The sequence below is a fragment of the Canis aureus genome, chromosome 6 (genome assembly GCF_053574225.1).
Source record: "Canis aureus isolate CA01 chromosome 6, VMU_Caureus_v.1.0, whole genome shotgun sequence".
In the NCBI taxonomy this organism is placed as follows: Eukaryota; Metazoa; Chordata; class Mammalia; order Carnivora; family Canidae; genus Canis; species Canis aureus.
Genome location: NC_135616.1, coordinates 6,784,853 through 6,804,480, shown reverse-complemented (window position 1 = coordinate 6,804,480; position 19,628 = coordinate 6,784,853). Strand labels below are relative to the sequence as shown.

General features: G+C 39.3%; 1 protein-coding gene across 6 annotated transcripts in view; it reads left to right on the top strand.

The window, feature by feature from the left end:
* PTPRM (protein tyrosine phosphatase receptor type M) overlaps positions 1-19,628 on the top strand; it is a 773,521-nt gene that overhangs the window by 352,100 nt on the left and 401,793 nt on the right. For 5 of the 6 annotated variants that reach the window (XM_077900010.1, XM_077900009.1, XM_077900008.1 and 2 more), the window contains exon 6: positions 16,589-16,763. In XM_077900010.1, the coding sequence (XP_077756136.1) occupies positions 16,589-16,763 (175 nt within the window). Of the gene's footprint in view, positions 1-14,544; positions 14,683-16,588; positions 16,764-19,628 lie in introns of those variants that run through there. The other variant, XM_077900011.1, reaches the window with a different exon arrangement.

The window sequence follows — 19,628 nt, the reverse complement described above, 5'->3', positions numbered from 1 at the left end:
TTGGAGAGCTTTGTCCTCCCCAGCAGTCTAAAGGCCTCCAGGCCAGGACGGGAAATGGTACTTGAAAACCGCAGGTCGGGACGGTTCAGTTTGGAGGGGAGAAGAGAAAGGCATCTAGTCCTCTCAAGGGCTTCTTATTTGGCCCCAAGAACCATAAATCCTGTGAAAGCATTTTTTGTTGTTGTTGCTTTACTCATATACATCAAACAGTTCATTTGTTTCTCTTGCTTCCAAAAATCCATAGGTATGTCACAAGAAGAGAAGATAGAGGTGGCTGTGCTCTGGAATTTCTGTGATTAGGGGCTGAGAATACCTTTCTATCTTTCTTTTCCTTTTACTGATCCAGGCCTTGGACTGAAGGCCCTGGAAAGTTTGGATACTATTAGAATCTCTAGTTTTTTCCTCTTCTACCTCTTCTTTTCAGAAGGAGGGGAAAACCGAAAATGTTTCATGTAGGAGGTTTATGTATCCGCCGCAGGTGGCCTTGAGAGTCCCAGGATGTTTTTGGTCTCATAATCTGGCATCACGCACAGAGGAAGGAGAGAGAAGTTGACTTAAGTCCTTTCTTGAGATGGAAAGAAAATTTGGCAACTTCTGATGGGCTTTAATCTTAAAAATGTCTTTTGGACTATAGAGGTGGAACGGAGAACAAACTATGTCCCCCCCTAGTCCTGGTATGACTCAGTGTGAGACAAGACCTGGACAATCTCTGACTGGCATGCAGCGGCAGCCAGGCAGTTCCTACAGAGGATGAACTTTGGAATCATAAAGTAGATTGTTATTCTCTTCTGCATCTCTCCTATTTATGAAACTGCCATCCTTCATTCCCTTCATTCAAAAGAAAGGGCATTGGCTCTTGTCCAAGTGTAATAAAATTGTTTGTCTCTATTATAAGAAGTGATGTCCTCTAAGCACAAAGGACAAGTGACTGACTAATGGTTTTTCTGTTTATTCTTAAGATTTGGAAACCCATTATTACTTTCACTCAAGAAATGTTTGTTACACACTCCACACGCTAGGTATATTAGTTATGCAGTTGTTGCCAAAGAACCAGCTACTAATGACTTCCCTTTGTCACTGTGCATTTTCTCTTCTACTGGTAGTGGTATCTTTACCATATAGATGGCTGGATGCTTTCACAGGAAGTGGATGAAACCTAGACAAAATACTTATGCAGCATTGGGGTATTTATAAGTCAGCAGCAGAATCATTTAGGGAAATAATGATGGTTAAAATAGCTATTCAGAAGTACAAAAATGAGCAATTATTTTCTAACTGGTTCCTTGAAGAAACATTTCTTTTTACTTTTTTTACGCAAGTTGAGAATACACACAGAGGTAGAGAGATAATGTAATAAACCTCATACACTTGGCGTCCAACTTCAACACCTAACAATATGTGGCCAATTGCTGCATCTCTGTTTCCACCTGCTCCCTTCTGATTGTTTTGAAGCAATCCCAGTCATCGTATCATTTAACTTGTAAATGTTTCTCTAAAACAGGGGTTGGCAAACATTTTCTGTAAAGGGCTAGATAGTAAATTTTGCAGGCCAGACGGGTTTTGTTGCAGCTGCTCAGCTCTGCTGTTGTAGTGGGAAAGCAGCCATAGAAACACACACATGAATGAGAGTGGCCGTTTTCAATGCAGCTCTGTGTGTGGACACTGAAATTTGAATTTCATATGATTTTCATTGTCACAAAATATTATTCTTGCTTTGTGTTTTTAATCATTAAAAAATTTTTCAAACCAGTCTCAGCTTTTGAGCTGTACAAAACAGGTGACAGGCTGGATTTAGCCTCAGACCTCTGATCTAAAAGACAAGAGCCCTTAAAATAATAATAATAAGCACCATGCATGCCCTGAAAAAATTGTGAGTGTTCAGATTTCCTTGACTGTCTTATAACCTTATTTCTTTTAGCAGTTTGTTTGAATTGTGATAGCAATAAAGTTTACACTTTGCAATTGGATAATGAGTCTCTTAAGTCCTCTTTATCTTTAGGTTCTTTATCCACTCCCCCTCCCCCTTTTGTGGTGATGGTAGTTGTTGCTGAAACTGTGCTTGTCCTGTACAGTTTCCCATATTTTGAGTTTTGCTCGTTGCCCTCCAGGGTGTCATTTAATGTGTTCTTCTATCAATTGTGTTTCTTGCAAATTGTGTTCCTTTTTGTGATGTTATCAGCCACTGAAGACCATTCCTACATTCATTAATTCACTAAGGGTTTCAGAAGGGTTCTGTGATATCAGTACTTCTTGGTTCAGTAGCTAGAATAAGAAAAACTCTCCTGTATCAAATATTGAGTTACCCTAATATGGAAATATAAAGGGAAGATGGTATAAATACTTTGTCCTTTTTTGCAAGTTTTCAAAAATAATGAGGTAGTTAACTGGCATCACCTAGAAGTCATTGAAGGGGTTATTAGTATTATTGTTGTTGTTGCCAACATCATGGTCATCGTCATGACATTGTTGTCATTGTCATCAGCTTGTGGATTTAAACACGTTTGATGTGTTTTGATCCATCACACTTATTATCTTTATTGCTGCTCATGAACGGGGCTTACTCAGGTGGGTAGCTCTTGTCCTGGGGTCATCTGACATGGCATTCTTACTTTCTGGTGGGACAATACATTCCAGGCTTATATTTTACATTTTCCACCTTGATGACCTAGAATCAGCCATTTCTCCAGGGAACCCTGGTTCTTGTTTAGTGGAACTGGTCATTACAAATTACAATCTGAGCATAAGAGGTGCTCATTACTACGTTCTTTTGTCTCTGGATCTTCCCATGGGGCAGAACAAGGATATATACATATGTATGTGCATGCACACACACACACTTAAAACATGTCCTGAGATCATATTGATAATTTCAGTTGAAATTCAGAACCACTGGGCTTTCAGCCTGCTTTCTCTTGCATGTTTAGCTTCATTTTCAGAAAAAGTTGTGTACTTTAAGGCATATTGATTGGGGAAAAAGTGATGTTCTTAGCCAGCCATGCTGAAGACTAGCCCCATCTTTTAGATGGTGAACGATTATGCAGGCACTGCCATCTTCCTCACATTAGAGAGTCGTTATTATAGTTTTGAAGGAAACAGGGTCAATTCTTTGCCTAGCAAACCCAAAGCTTTAAAGTAACAGGAAATGTTTGTCAGTGTCAGGCCTTTAAGTTCCCCAAGGCTCAGTTAATCTAGTCAACAGTGAGATATTTGATTTTAAGACTAAAGAACTTCTAATTTCATTGGTTTCTAATTACTGCATGCATTGTGTATATCTATTATTTGGACGAACTTCTCTGTGAAATTTGAGCAAAGGTTGGTTATATTACAAATACATAGTGAAATGGATTACACGTAAATAGCAGCATGAGATTCGAAATTTCTATAATCAGATTTTTACTTGAAAATGACTGGAAGAGGGATCCCTAGATAGCTCAGTGGTTTAGCACCTGCCTTCGGCTCAGGGCGTGATCCTGAAGTCCCAGGATCAAGTCCCACATCAGACTTCCTGCATGGAGCCTGCTTCTCCCTCTGCCTGTGTCTCTGCCTCTCTCTCTCTCTCTCTCTGTGTGTGTCTCTCATGAATAAATAAATAAAATCTTTAAAAAAAAAAGAAAATGACTGGAAGACTATTATATATATGTTGAAAGAATATGCAGCTTTGGCAATCTGCATGTTACTTTGGCTATCTGGATATTTTTTAGCCAATTTAAGTATGCCTGTCAATGTATATTCATAGTATATGGTAATGTAAGTATGAACTTCTAGTTCTACTCTTCCAAACTGGCAAATATTTGGGTTGGCTTGGTTATGGCCTTGGCCAAAGTCAACAGTATCTTAGTTATTTAAAATATATATGTATATATATGTGTGTGTGTGTAGGTTCAAGAAGGTAGATTTGTTGAGGTATTCAATTATTATTGGATTTAGATTATGTAAAATGTTTTCAATACGTTTATTCCAGGCCTTGCTGCTATTAATGTGATCCCAGTGGTAAGAATTTCAGTCAGTGTCATACAAATGAATGCAAGTGGAATAATACAGACTATATTCCCTGTTGAATAAACAAAGGTGCAGTTGATCCCCAAGGATATGGCTAAGGAAGGGTGACTGGCCTGTATCTCCTCCAAGCTTGTGCTCTCAGAGCAGCTTCACAATGCCCAGGATTGACTAATTTGATCCAAGTGCTGCTAACATCCCAGACTCAATTTCTTTCAATCATTTCTCTGATTTCCAAAAGACTTAATATGTATCTTTTTGATGGTAAATTGCTGCTCATTTAGAAGTCCTACAGTCAGTCCCTTGCATAAAGGAGATTGTAAGCCTAATTTAAAAGACTATCAGGCACTGCACTTTTTCCCCTAGCATGCTCAGATTGAAATATATGCATGTTTAAAGATACTCTTGCTTTTATACAAAGCCATATTTAACCCACTTAAGATCATTTCATCTCAGACATGGCCATTATGGTTGTTTCATTAAGTTAACAAAAGATGTGTCACCAATTTCTTTAACGACCTGGACATTCAGGTGCCAGGTTCTGCATCAGGTATGGGTTTTTGTTACTGACAGTCATATCCTAGGTTCTCTTTCACTGAGAACTCTAATATTCTAAAGAACAATCTGGATGCCCATCCTTGGCAATGCCACGTTGTCTTGCTGTAATGCTTTTGAGAACATGGGGCACCAGCCCTTGGGAGGGCACCTCTTTCTAACTGTGAGAATTTAGAGAAAACTAGCTGACAAATTCACTGTCTCTACCCGGTGTACATTTTCATCATTTCATTTTGCCAGAATAACAGAAAGTATCCCATAGGCTCTTAGATGCTTGGAAGTACCAGAGGTTCAGAACACATTGTCCTATCTGCCATTCCTGTCATGGGGAAGGACACATGGGGAAAAGGATCATATGCCTTTTCACACCTCCCTGAATCAGAGAAAAGAGGCCACTATCCCCCATACTCCCTGTTTAATTCTGACCTCAGGAAGCCTATCTGTGGACCAATAGGCGTCTTAAAGATCAACTTGTTCAATGCCTAAATAAATCCCTTTCATAGTGCCACCAGCCTTTCCTTGGATGTGCTAGGATGGTTTTTGTGCTAGAGATCTTATAGCAGTTAAAAATATGGCAAAGATCCCTGCCTCTGTGGGATTTGTATTCTAATAGGGGGTGAAAAGAATGATCTCTGCCTCTGTGAGACTTGTATTCTACTGGGGAGAGGTAGACAATGACCATAATAAGTAAGCTATGTGGTATGTCAAAAAATGCTCAGTAGCATTAATAGGAGTAGCTAGGCAGGACACAGAGCATTGGCAGGGCCATGCAGGAGAGGTTTCAGTTTTAAATCTGGGGCCTAGGGAGGCCTCCTTGAGAATGTACTTGAGCAGGACTGGAAGGAGGTGAAGGCATAGGCTATGGGAATATGTTGGGGAGGGCCTCCAGGAGGAGGAAGGCAGAGACCTTGAGGGTAGAGTGCCTGGGTGAGAAAGTGACAGCATGGAGCCTGTTGTGGCTGGAGCTCAGGCATCCAACAGACTTGTGGGGGTCATGGTAGGGTGGCATCAGAGCATAGGGGTGGAGGTGAGAGTAGGACTCGTTGTGTACATCCTTGGAGGTCACTCTTATTCCAAAGGCTAAAAATGGGAGTTCTCCATTTTTAGCAAAACCTGCCCACTTTTGTCATTTGTTAGATTACGAAACCTGACCTGAAACTCGTTGCTGTTTTTCCCCCTTATAGTCATAGTCACATGATTTGATGCAGAAATATCAGTATCCTTGGTTATGGGGTGCTATTATGTGATGATACATGGCACCATCAAATAATATACAGTATAGAAACCTTTTTAAAATTAAAAGTATATCTGAATTGTGAACTACACTTTACCCAAAGAGTTTCAGATAAGCGGGAGAGCCCCATGGCCATGACACTCAAATGCAGTTCCTATTTTACTTGTCTGGTCTTTCAGTTTTGGAAGACAGTTGTCCTCTCCCTCTTGAGTCATCTGTTTGCAGGTGTTTACCAACTCTTACCCTGTAGAGATGAGTGCTGCATGTTCATGTGAGATCCTCTCCACATTCCTCTGGGCAAGCCTACTTCTCATATGCTCCGCAGAGAATGGGGGTCTCGGAACAGAATGCTGTCTTCTGGGGGTGTCTCCTGGAACCTCCTCTCCAGCTACTTTATTAAAACAACAAAAATCTGAATTAGGTTTGAAAAAAACCCACTTCACCATCTTTGTATACTTGTAAGTGATGAAAACAGTTCTAAGTTATGGCTCCAGTTACCCACTTGTAAAGTCAAGGGAGTACAGGATTGATTTACATTTATTTTGCTTGATATTTATCTCATTAATTTAAATTCATTGGTAGGCTTTGTGGATATCTTTTATCCCATTTTACTCTGGTTGGTTGTCACCTGTACATGTGACAAACACAACTAACTACGACTCTATCAATGACATTAGTAGACATGTTGGAGAAGTCAAGGATATAACTTTTGCCCAGGCTTCAGAAATGTGCTTTAGCATCCATGCTGACAAGCGGCCATAGAGTGTGGTCATTCACAGGCTCCTAGTCTATCCAGTCCTCCTGGCATTTGTCCCATATTGTTCTCCTCTCGTCTACGAAGATGTCACAGGCAAAGCTGCCTGGTGCCCTGCCAACAGCTATAAACACTCTGTCCTCCTCCCCTCTAACAACCCAAGAAATCAGATTTAATACTAACAAAGTGAAGGGTGAGCACTCTCTCTTCCTCCTCCCTCCCCTGTTATCCAAGGACATTCTCTCATGTTTCCTCCATCAACCCAATGCTTCTTCATGCATGTTGTCAATCATTGAGCTAATACAGAACCCAAAGTCACCGTTGGACCAGACAGATTTTTCTCAGCTTCAGGAAACAAAGAGGCTAATATTAAAACATATATGTAGAATTTCAAAGGAGACAAATAAACATTGTCCAAGAAGTGGGTCTTTCCTCTCTGGGTGAGTTATGACTTCCTCTCAAGGTTGAGCATTTGGTCTGCTGTCATCTCTGTGCCTCAGCCTGTCTCCATCCCTCTGTTGATCCCTTCCTCTGCCATGCCCCCTCACTCTTCTGATGCCTCACTCAACTTCTCTCCACTCCTCTCTGAGTTTCTATGTTTACACTAAAGCAGTCTTCCATTATTCATGGTTTCAGTTACTTGCGATCCACCACGATCCAGAAGCAGATGGTTCTCCTTCTGACACATATTCAGGTCAGTTGCAGCCTAATGCTGCATCATAAGCCCACATCATTGCCCTCACTTCATCCCATCACGTAGGCAATTTCTCATCCCCCAGCATCACCAGCAGAGTGAATACAGTGTAATAAGTTATTCTGAGAGAGAGAGACCACATTCACGTAACAACAACTATAATATGTTGCTATAGTTGTTCTATATTGTTAGTCATTGCTGTTAATCTCTTACTGTGCCTAATTTATAAAGATCTTATTTATTTATTCATGATAGACAGAGAGAGAGAGAGAGATAAAGAGAGAGAGAGAGGCAGAGACACAGGCAGAGGGAGAAGCAGCCTCCATGCTGGGAGCTGACGCGGGACTCAATCCTGGGACTCCAGGATCAGGCCCTGAGCCAAAGGCAGGCGCTGAACCACTGAGCCACCCAGGGATCTCCTGTGCCTAATTTATAAATCAAATTTCATTATAGATGTAGGTAGTACATATGTGTAGGAGAAAACATAGTATACTTAGGGTTCAGAACTATCCGTGGTTTCAGGCATGCACTGGGGTCTCGGAACACACCCCCCGCAGATAAACAGGGATGGCTTAATTCCCTTCTTCTCTCCTTTGTCACTTTTCCCTCTTTCTTACTTTTATTCTTTCCGTCTTCACACCTTTTTCTCCTGATGCTTTCCTGCCTTGTTTAGACTTCCATGGTTTGTTCTCTGTTCATTTGGTTCACATTGAGCGATGTCCCCATGTTTGCCAGTCTTTAGGCAGCTATTCAATTTCCATTTTCAAAGTGGGATTTTTCTGCCTGTGTAAAATTACTGGTGATGCTACCAATTTAAGTGATGTGCATCAATTTGAGTGATTTATCTTATAGATATTTAAAAACTGCCATGCGTCCCTGATTCTAAGTATACATTTTAGTAGTGCTACACACTCTTCAGTTACATTATCTTAAACACACTTAATCTCATTTAGTTTGGTTTATCTATTCCATTTTTAGAAATATCCACTTATGGGTATTAAAGATGTGAATTTCAAGGAATACTCTTGTCTTGTGGAAAGAGGCCAGTGTAGACTGCATCTCAGAATGTTACAGGGAATTTATCATTCTTGAAAATTTTAAAAATGAGATTCATTTTAGTTTTAAACTACTATCGGGATCCCTGGGTGGCGCAGCGGTTTGGCGCCTGCCTTTGGCCCAGGGCGCGATCCTGGAGACCCGGGATCGAATCCCACGTCAGGCTCCCGGTGCATGGAGCCTGCTTCTCCCTCTGCCTGTGTCTCTGCCTCTCTCTCTCTCTCTGTGACTATCCTAAATAAATAAATAAAATATTAAAAAAAATAAAAATAAAAAAAAAATAAACTACTATCTATGACTGCATTTGAATGAAAATTACTGAATTTGTTCAATGGAAGCCATGCAGTACCACAAAAATAAATATAATTTTTTTCTGAATATTTACTTTTTTACCCAAGATAAGCTGAAGATTCCCCCCATTTTATACTGTTTTGAAAATATTTTAAGAAAAGATCAGTGATTCAGGCCAATTCTCTGTCCTATTTCATCTGTTTGTAGTACCTGAAAGGAGCTAAAAAATAATTTGATTTTAGGAGCCATCTGAACTCTTGTTAATAAAACAATCCTTATAAGTAGATATTAATTTTCTGTAGGGCCATTTATATTGTTCATCAAAAAAAAAAAAACCCTTAAAATTTTTCATTCCTTTTAAACCAACAATTTTAGGAATAGAGATTGTCCTAAAATCATTTATAATAGTGAAACATGTAAATAATTTAAGTGTATAATGATAAATTAATATATACAGAAATAATGGTTATAGCTATTAAGTGGGAAACAATAAAAAACATGTTTTTGAAACCATCTAAGGGTATAAACAAGTCTGTAGATATCATGGAGATAAAACACACACACACAAAACACATATATGACTACCATTTTAAATTTATTTAAATGAAAATAATGCATCAGAGAAAAGTAAACTAAAATACCTTAAAATATTTACCATATTTATCTTTAAGTGATTGAATTATGTGTAGTTTTTTAAATGTCTGTAATTTTTATTTTTATATTTAAAAAAAGGCTTCTCTAGGAAGCATTAGATTTTAAAACTCCATATCTCTTTTTATTGTCCCTAAGAATATACTTTGTGTGGGTCTGTCCTTTGCCGATTGTATCTGGTGTCTTGCAGACATTTAGAATGCTCTGCCGTCTAATCAGGATTGTATGTTGGCTTCCCCATACCTGGCTGATTGAACCCTTTTTCTCTTGCTTTCCTCTTCTGCCCTTGCTTGGAAAGATCATGTCTGCTTTGCATCTCTCATTCTGTTCTCCATTTAACTCACCAAGTACATTTTACCTACTTTTTGCAAACATTTTTAACCCTCACTCCAGATTATTTTAGTAGGCAGTCTTCGAAGAAAAGTGCAAAAAGCTGAAGTTCATGCTATTGGTCTGTAGTAGATAGTGATGACTACATATGCATAACATGAAGTTTACCATTTTGACCACATTTGAGAGCATAATTCAGTGGTTAAGTACATTCACAATGTTATGTAACTATTACCACTATTTATTTCCAAAACTTTTCTATCACCTGAAACAAAACCCATTAAGAAATATTGGGTTTCCCATTCCCACTTCCCCAACCTCTAGTAACCTTCATTCTACTGTTTGTCTCCATGAATCTGTTTATTCTAGATACCTCATATGAGTAGAATCATACCATAGTTATCTTTTCATGACTGGTTTACTTCACTTCACATAATGTCATCAGAGTTTATCCGTGTCGTAGCATGTGTCTGAAATTCCTTCATTTTTTTAAAAAAGATTTTATTTATTTATTCATGACACACACACACACACACACACACAGAGGCAGAGACACATGCAGAGAGAGAAGCAGGTTCCCTGCAAGGAGCCCGATGTGGGACTCGATCCCAGATCCCAGGATCACACCTGGAGCCGAAGGCAGACGCTCAACCGCTGAGCCACCCAGGCTTCCCAGAAATTCCTTGCTTTTTAAGGCTAAATGATATTCCATTGTCTGTAGAGGCCACCTTTTGTTTATCCATTCATCCATCAGTGGACAATTAGGTTGTTGTCTACCTTTGGGCTCTTGCAAATGATGCTGCTGTGAACGTTGGCACATACGCGATGTGTTTGAGTACTTGTTTTCAATTCTTTTGGGTTATATGTAGGAGTAGAATTACTGAGTAATATGATAATTCTGTTTAACTTTTTTCAAGCATTGCCAAACTGTTTTCCACAGTGACTGCATCATTTATAATCCCACCAGCAATGCACAGGGTTCCAGTTTCTCTACATCCTTCACAACCTGTTATTTTTAATTTTTATTTTTTTTGAATGATAACCATCTGCTGGATGTGACATGGTATTTCATTATGGTCTCGATTTGTATTTCCCTATTGACTATAGATGTTGAGCATCTTTTCATATACTCATCAGCTGTCTGTACATCTTCTTTGGGAAAAATGTCAATTTAATTTCTTTGCCCATTTAAAATTATTTTGAGTACAGTTGATACATGTTCCATGTGTACAACATACAGATTCAGCTTTTTTACATGTTAGGATATGCTCATCACAAGTGTACCTACCATCTGTCACCATACAATGCTATTCCAGTATCATTGACTATATTCCCTATGCTATGACTTTTATGCCCATGACTTACTCATTCCATAACTGAAAGGCTGTATCTCCCTCTCCCCTTTACCCATTTTACCCATCTCCCTACCTCCTTCCCTCTGTCAGCCATCAATTTGTTCTATTTACAGGTCAGATTCTGCTTTTTGTTTGTTTATCCATTGTTTTGGTTTTTAGATTCTATATGTGAGTGAAATCATATGGTACTTGGCTTTCTCTAGCAGACTTATTTCACTTAGACTAATGACCATCCATGTTGTTATAAATGCTTTGCCCATTTTTACATTGGATTGTTTCTTGTTGTTGCTATTGGTTTGAAGGACTTCTTTATGTATTCAAGATCTTAATCTCTATCATGTATATGATTTGTTAGTATTTTCTCCCATTCTCCATTGTTCTAATCTCTTAATAGTGCCCTTTGAGGTACAACAGTTTTAATTTTGATGGTCCAGTTTGATTTTTCTTTTGTTGCCTGTGATTTTGGTATTTTATTTAAGAAATCAATTCTGAATCTAACATCATGAGGATTTTAATTTTGATGGTCCAGTTTGATTTTTCTTTTGTTGCCTGTGATTTTGGTATTTTATTTAAGAAATCAATTCTGAATCTAACATCATGAGGATTTTCCCCTCTGTTTACTTCTAAGATATTTATAGTTTTAGATCTTAATTTTAGACATTTGATCTATTTTGAGTTAATTTTTGTATGCAGTGAAAGATAAGAGTCGAACTTTATTCTTTTGCCTGTGGATATCCAGTTTTCCCAGCACCAATTGTTGAAAATACTGTCATTTCCTCATTAAGTGGTCTTGGCACCCTTATCGAAAATCCACTGACCACGTATGAGTTTGTTTCTGGGCTCTTTATTCCATTGATCTGTGTCTGTCTTTATGCTAATGTTATGCTATATCTTTGATTACTATAGCTTTGTAGTAGTAAGTTTTGAAGTTGAGAAGTGTGAGTCTTTAAACTTTGTTTGTTTTGCCTACAGTGATGACCTGTGAATTGAACTTTCACCAGTCCTTAAGATCTAAACCTATCTTAAAGATTTGCTTGTAGTTATGACAAATCAGGATTCATGACTGCTGTGTATCTTTGAAAAGCCACAGGTTTTTTTCAATATCTTGATGGTTACTCTATTAGTGTCCTATTGCTTCTTTAACAAATTACTAAAGACATAATGGCTTTATTATCTTATAATTCTAGAAGTTAGAAAGCATCATATAAGGTGATGGAAAGGCTGGTTCCTCTTGGAAGGTATTGGGGAGAATCTGTTCCTTACCTTTTGTAGCTTGTTAGAGACCTCCTTTATTTTTTGGCTCATGATCCCTTCCTCCATTTTCAAAGCACATCACTCCTACCTTTGTTTCTGTGGTCACATTTCCTTCTTCTGCATTTGACCTTCCTACCTTGTAATTACAGTGGGGGCCCATCTGGATAATTTAGTATAATCGTCCCATCTCCAGACTCTTATTTTAATCACATTTGCAAACTTCCTTTGACTGTGTGTAGGGAGCATATTGACAAGTTCTGGGAACTGGTCAGTAGACATCTTTGGGGACTGTTATTCTGCCTACCTCAATCATGATGAGTGGGCATTGTTGGTGACTGAGCGATACACAGAATCTCTAAAGTATCTTTATTTTCCCTATTGGTCTCCCTTGGAGCAAAAGACTAATTGTCCAGTTTTAGGATGTGGAGTGTAAATCTGTCAATTTAGCCAATCCATGTTTCTCTTCTACCTATGAAACATTTTTTTCCACTGGGACTATGATTTTTAGAGTCAGCACAAAGTTACTGACTTTTTTTTTAAGTTATTGAGTTTTATATCTTATGCATCCATGTACACCAAATGAATAAGATCCATTTCTTGACTTGAAAGACATTATAGTCTGCTGTAAGAGGAAGATGTTACTGTAGTATAACACACTTTTTATCCATTTTAGTTTCTAAATATCTTTAGAATCCCAAACACCTTTAGAATCCTTTCTTCCTCTCTCTCCTCCTTTTGTTGTTTGCTGATTTCTAAAATGAATTTTTTTTTAAAAAATTAAAAATTACCAGTTTCCCTTGACACCACCTGGGATCCCACATTTTTTCCTTCAGTCTGTTACTGTAGCCATAGATATGTCACCCCTCTACCTAAAATCCATCCATTCCTGGAGTCAGGATAAACTATAATCCTCCGTATGTCACATTCCTGGTTGCAGCCCATAATGAGCTTATCTTTATAGCCTCATCACCTGCCATTCTAGATGCACTTTGTTCTAGTAGCATGGAATCAGTTGTACTTCCTAGATCATTCCATGTTCTCTTTACTTCTTGACTTTTTTGTAGAGCTCTTCTCACTCACTGGGCTCCATATCTCCTCCTTCCCAGCATCCTCCAGCCTGGCCTCAAGTAGTGCTTTCTAGAAAGCTGATCCAATACTCACCCCCCTTCTTCAATGCGGTCCCCCTTTTCTGGATTTGCTATGCAGTTTAGTGCTCTGTACTATAATCATTGCCTTACTTGTCTGCTTTTTTCTAACCAGACTGGAAATTCAGTTAGGTAAGGGATTGGGCTTTTGGCTCCATTCTCCCTGGCTATGATTCAGCGCCTGCCTCCTGAAAGATTTTTTACTAAATGTTGGTTAAATGAATGCTTGGATCCATGTAACTTTGAATGATTGAAGACAAAATAACCTGCAGATTTGAGCAAGATATACAATTTGGTATGGATTCTAAGCTAAAATGATTATTAGTTATCCCTTGGTTTCTCTTTCCTATGTAGTATTTCTCTTGAAGAAACTGAATCTAACTTTCTGTGTGATTCAATACATGGGCTTCAGAAAGAAAGCCCAAGTCCTGGGAGGTCATATGTTAGAGTCGTGTAGAGTTGTTAGTTTGAGGCTATTTATTTTAAAGAATAAATCTGTGGCATGAAGACAATAGCTATGAAGTAATACTCCTCTCAACATATCTATACGACCAAAACAGAGCTTTTCTAAAACTTGAGTGCCCTCAGTGCAGCCTTGAATCATGAGTGATCATTAAGTGCATACTTTAAGATTCTTTTAAATGAACATTCATTTGAAGTAGGTTTATTCTAGTAGGCAAAAGACAATGGGATTACTACAAAAGTATATTCTTAACAGGACTCGTGCTGCAAGGGAGCAAATAAATAAGATAGCCTGTTTTTGGTTGCTGTTATTAATAAAACAAATACAGATATGAAATCTGCCTTTCTTTAGGACTTCAGTTTTTCCTCAAAACTGGAGATATGTTTTGTTTTGTTTTTAGTTTGGAAAAAGACAAACAGAATTATAGAGGATTGGTAGACCTGAGGTTACTCCTTGTGGTAGAATTTGATTGTTTATTTGCAAGGAAGGATGGGAGCCTGAATGTAAAGAATACAGAGAAGAATGCCTTCCCCCATTGTATTAATTAATCATGCCAGATTGATTTTATTTTGTTCTGCTCTCCTGACTGCTTGGCGCAGACCAAATGTAGAGGCTTCAGTAAAAACCAGGACAGACATAAGACGCATAAGGTGTATGTGGAATGTCATGTTTTGAAGCTATTCCCAAAGCTGTTGTGGCAGGTAGCAGAGAAGGTGATGCTGGGGGAACTCTTCTTTCCTGCCCCTGATGTTTCCTTCCCTGTGGCAGGAACTGTACCAGCAGAGCACTCTGCTGCCTTTTCTCTGCCCAAGCAGAAGCTGCCTGGGAAGGAAGCTGTGAGCATGCACAGCCCAGCCCCTTCTTCGGGAGCTGACCCCCAATAGGAGCCCTGTTCTTCCATCCTGTGAGTTGGACAGCAGCAGCCAACATGTGGGAGGCCTTTGTGGTTTCTAAGGTGGCCTGTGCCTGGGGGGGGGGGGGGGGGGCGGGGTGAGTCTTTAATTCTTGCTAAGTATTCACAAGCCCATTGTCACTGCACATCAGCAGTATTCTGTGAAACCAGCTTCCCAGGCAGTAAAAGTGGTACAGTGACAGCCTGTCCGCCTCTCTCCTTGACCTTGCCATGCAGTTGGTCCAGAGTTTGGGTGGGGAGACGCGGTGCTGGCCATTAAGCCAGTGTGCTTGCATATATCTTTACATTTTTGCAACTGCCCCGCGAGTGAGTTGTGTCATCTCCTTGTTGCAGATGAGGGAAAGGAGGCGCTAGGAAGGTAAATCACTTTGCGGTAAGCTTTGGCACCCTGGTCAGTCTGGCTCCAAATCCATGTCCATTAGGGCATACTGCCAAAGGAAAAAAAAAATCACAGAGAAAAGCTTTGAAAAGACTTTGCATAGTATAAATCACTAAGGGATATAGATGAGTTTCATTATGTGTATGCAGCCTAGCATTTTCATACTCTTACATAAAAACACTTCAATAGAACCTGCAAGTCCCTGAATGCACAGGTGTTTCCTTACTTCCCTGGTTCCACCGGCTGCCTTAAATTCATCCAGAGCATTCAGTTCTCTCTCACCATCCCAGGCTTCCTTCCAGTTTCTTCTGGCTAAATAGAATCCTCCTTCTCTCCCACCGCTCTCTCCTTACCCTTCACATCTCAGCTCATGTCCTCAAACCGGCCTCCCACAGCCACCATAACTGAAGATGGTGGTTTCTGCTAGTCATCTGATCTGTCCCTTCACCACACTGGCTGTCACTTGTGATTCTGTATTCATTTCCAGCCTATTCGTCCCACTAACTAGAGTGCCAGGGGCACCACAACCACGCTTCTGTCATTCACCATTGAGCCTGGTGTCTTAACACAGTTGATAGCACCTGGTTGGCCCCCAAAATGGATTCAGAGTGAACAAATGGACAGAGTGCCTGGTATCATGCATTAACCACAAGATCTGTGCCCATTGTTTTTTACTCCATGCTTGCAAATACCCTACTAAAGATAGCCTCTTTCCTGGTGATTGTGAACAACTATTAAGAACTAAAATTTCTAGCCTTTTTGTGAGACTCTAAGCTATAGGAAACATAGAATAGATTTATAAGGCTACATAAAAAGACATACTCAAAGTGTTGGCGATGGTGTAAGACAAAGCTGCCACACGGAGGGAATCTGCTCTATGTGGGTTTTGAAACTCTGGGATAGGGGAGAAATGTTTCTTGTAGCATTTCAGCGTCAGGTAACATTAAGCATCTACTTGGTGTTTTTATTCTGGAAGAGCATCATAAAGCTTAGAATAGCCTGTCAGACCTGTTCGGTAAGGAATATGCTAATACCTACTTATGTTTTTAATGTAATTCTTAATAAATTGTCTCCTTGTTCATAAATAAAATAAGGTCAGCAATATGGTAGCAAGTGAATTAATTCTGTTTCCTAGCCAGGCATAACAACTTCAAATAAAGTGGTATGAAAATACCAAATGGTGATCGTTTGGGAGTAAAATGTTTTTCCATATGCATTTTTCTACTCCTGGTGAGCTCATTTAACATAATTAATATCTTGAAGGCCAAAAAAAAAAACAGAGCAAGACATTTTCTGCACACTTAATTTTGCATCCCTCAATCGTGAAAGTGTTGATCATGGCAGGATTTTAGTTTCCTGGCCAGCTGTTCTCTTGGAACCAGTGCCCATGGGTAATCAACAACAGAACCAAGACCCACATGGAGATAACAGGGATAATATGCCATCAGGTGTCTTACTGGTTCAACTTGACAGTTGATATTATTTCTTTTTGTACCCCCCACCCCTCCATTTATACAGGGCATTGATGTGCGGGATGCTCCACTCAAGGAAATAAAGGTGACTAGTTCCCGGCGATTCATAGCTTCATTTAATGTCGTAAATACAACAAAACGAGACGCTGGAAAGTACCGCTGCATGATTCGCACTGAAGGAGGTGTTGGATTATCAAACTATGCAGAATTGGTGGTTAAAGGTATTTAATGTATTTTATACCCCTAAATAGTCATTATGTCAGATGGTTGTCAGTTCATTATTTGTGTGAAGCTCAAACTTACCCTTGTCTGTTTCAGAACAGTGGCTTGGTAACAGAGTAGTTCAGTGGATTGCATTTTAAGTACAAATTTTGTATGTGAGCAATATTTTTGAAAAATGTATTTTATTTACATCGGTTTAGTTGCATACAAAGCACCGAATGTGCTCTTGGCAAGTTCTTCTGCCAACTGTGTATACAGAGATCGCAACCTATAAATTTTTTTAAGGAATGAATTTTTTTTTACTGATAGAAAATCACTTAAAATGCAAATATTCACCAGCCAGGGTGTTTATGATAGCACGGTGGTTAATAAAATGAAGCAATGCCAGTATAAAAATGCTCACTCATATCACACAAGCCATATTGATAATACTGAGTTAACATTCATAATGTCGCAGTTAGGTTCCATTAGTATATTTTGCATGACTGAAAAATTGAGTCATTATATTCAGGAAGGTGGGGTTTGAGGAAAAAAAAAAGAAAGGAAATAAGTTTCCTTTGCTGGTCTAATGCTTTTTTTGTGGACTGAGGAGTTTATGGTATTAAACTGCCAAGGCAATTCTTGATCCCAGACAGAATAATTTGGACTTGTGGATGTACTATGAGGCGTTCTTAGATCATTTGTGTCAGGCCATTGCTGTTTTATCCTAGGAGAACAGAATGATGCCTGTTTTTGAAATTTTTCCCCCTGCATTGTTTAAATATGAAACATAAAACTGATCTCTTTTGGATGGGCTCTTCCTTTTATCAGCGAATTTCTCTGTGCAAGCAGTTTTAAAGACCCAGAACTCGCTATGTGGGCATGGGCCAGTGGCTTACCAGCTCTGTGCTGCTCTCTGTAAAATAGACATGAACAAGGTCACCTACACTGTAGGGTGATCAGGAAAGTCAAGCAAAACATGTATGAATGGCACTTAGAATAGTATACATAGTAAGCAGCCAGCACCTGTCAGGGCCAAGATGAGGACGACGAGGAGGGTGAGGTGATTCTTACCCTCTGCTCCTGTACATCAGTTTGCCTCATTTGTCATTGCTCTCTTTCTGAATTTTGTTTATTTAATTTAAAGATTTTATTTATTTATTTGACAAAGAGTGAGAGAGAGAGAGCCCAAGCAAGAGGAGCAGCAGGCAGAGGGAAAGGGAGAAGCAGGCTCCCTGCTGAGCAGAGAGCCCAATGCAGGGCTGGATCCCAGGACCTCAGGATCATGACCTGATCTAAAGGCAGACACTTAATCAACTGAGTCACCCAGGTGCCCCTCCTCTTTCCAAATTTTAAGACATAAATGCCTGCCCAGATATTACCACCCATTGAGCGAAAATCTCTGGGGACACACTCTCTGTTACAGAATCTATAGGTGGTTTGGGCATATGCTTCTGTTGTGAAATCACTCCTGCCAATATTATTCACTCCTGGCTCCTGAGAGAATTGTGTTGGTGTGAGCCTGCCCCCGAGCAGCAGCAGTGATTGACGTTGCACACGTTGAAATACCTGCTCCACGAATATATTTTGCCACAGTAGATTCGTAGGAATTTTGGTTTGTAGTGAAACTTCTGCTGGTCTGGCTGGTCCTTGAGTTTAGGCTTAATAACTATAAGAAAACTAACACTTGGGCAGCCCGGTGGCTCAGCAGTTTAGTGCCACCTTTGGCCCAGGGCCTGATCCTGGAGACCTGGGTTCGAGTCCCATGTCGGGCTCCCTGTATGGAGCCTGCTTCTCTCTCTGTCTCTCTCTCTCTTTCTGTCTCTCATGAATAAATAAATAAAATCTTTAAAAAAAAAAAAAAAGAAAACTAACATTTCACAGTAATGCACACCCTACTTTGTAGAGAAGCAAGGACTCACCGTGTAGAAAATGGACACCGTTTACCAACAAATTCAGTAAAGCAGCAGCCTCGGTGTTCCATAGCTGAGTTCTTTATGATCATTATTATTATTGAATGTTCATCTCGGCTCAGTTCTTCGTGACTGTGTCCCATTGTCTGATTGATAGTTGCCAGGGCATCTCACTGTGACCAGCCATGTTCTTAAGGCATCATGCTTCATTATCAGTATAATGTAAATCTAGTAACCTTGCTAAAAATTGCCTCATTTGTTGGGTGGCCTAAGTAAATCATAAATGTCTAGTCTTCCAGAACAAATTGAAACAAAGAATGAACGAGTTGTTATTCACATTTATGCAGCACATTTTCCTGCCTTAGGACAGCATGATGGCAGCTTGGCTTATTGTGATTGTGTTAAATGTCCAGGCACCTCTCTTCATTCCTATGCATGACCAAAGCCAGGGACGGCTGGCTTGCTGTTGTAGCTCAAATCTGAAATTTGACTTTTCCTCCATTTTATAATTTTATAGCCAAATTTCATATATTTTATATGTTTTTATTTTGAATATATTTTATATATGTTATATTTTAAGATGAGATATATTTTATATTTTAAAATGAGATAACATGCTGAATTGTACTAGCATGTTATACTTAACTGAAATATTACCTCGAGATGATTACTTTAAAATAAACAGTGACACTTTGTTGGCCACTTGTATATAGATTAACTCTTTTTTAATATACATTACTCTGGGGTGTTAATCTTCTAAATATTGGACAAGCTAAAATCCATGGAGTTTGTAACTTTCTAAAGGTCACACACTGATTTGGCACCAGCCCCCAAATCCTGCCTTTTCTTCCTTCACTTTGGGAAAAATTATCCGAAATGTTAATATATACTTATTCTTGTACGGATTCTTTAAGCAACCTGAAAGTCCCTTGGAACATCTATCGTAATTGTTCCGGGTTCCAGCTGAATCTT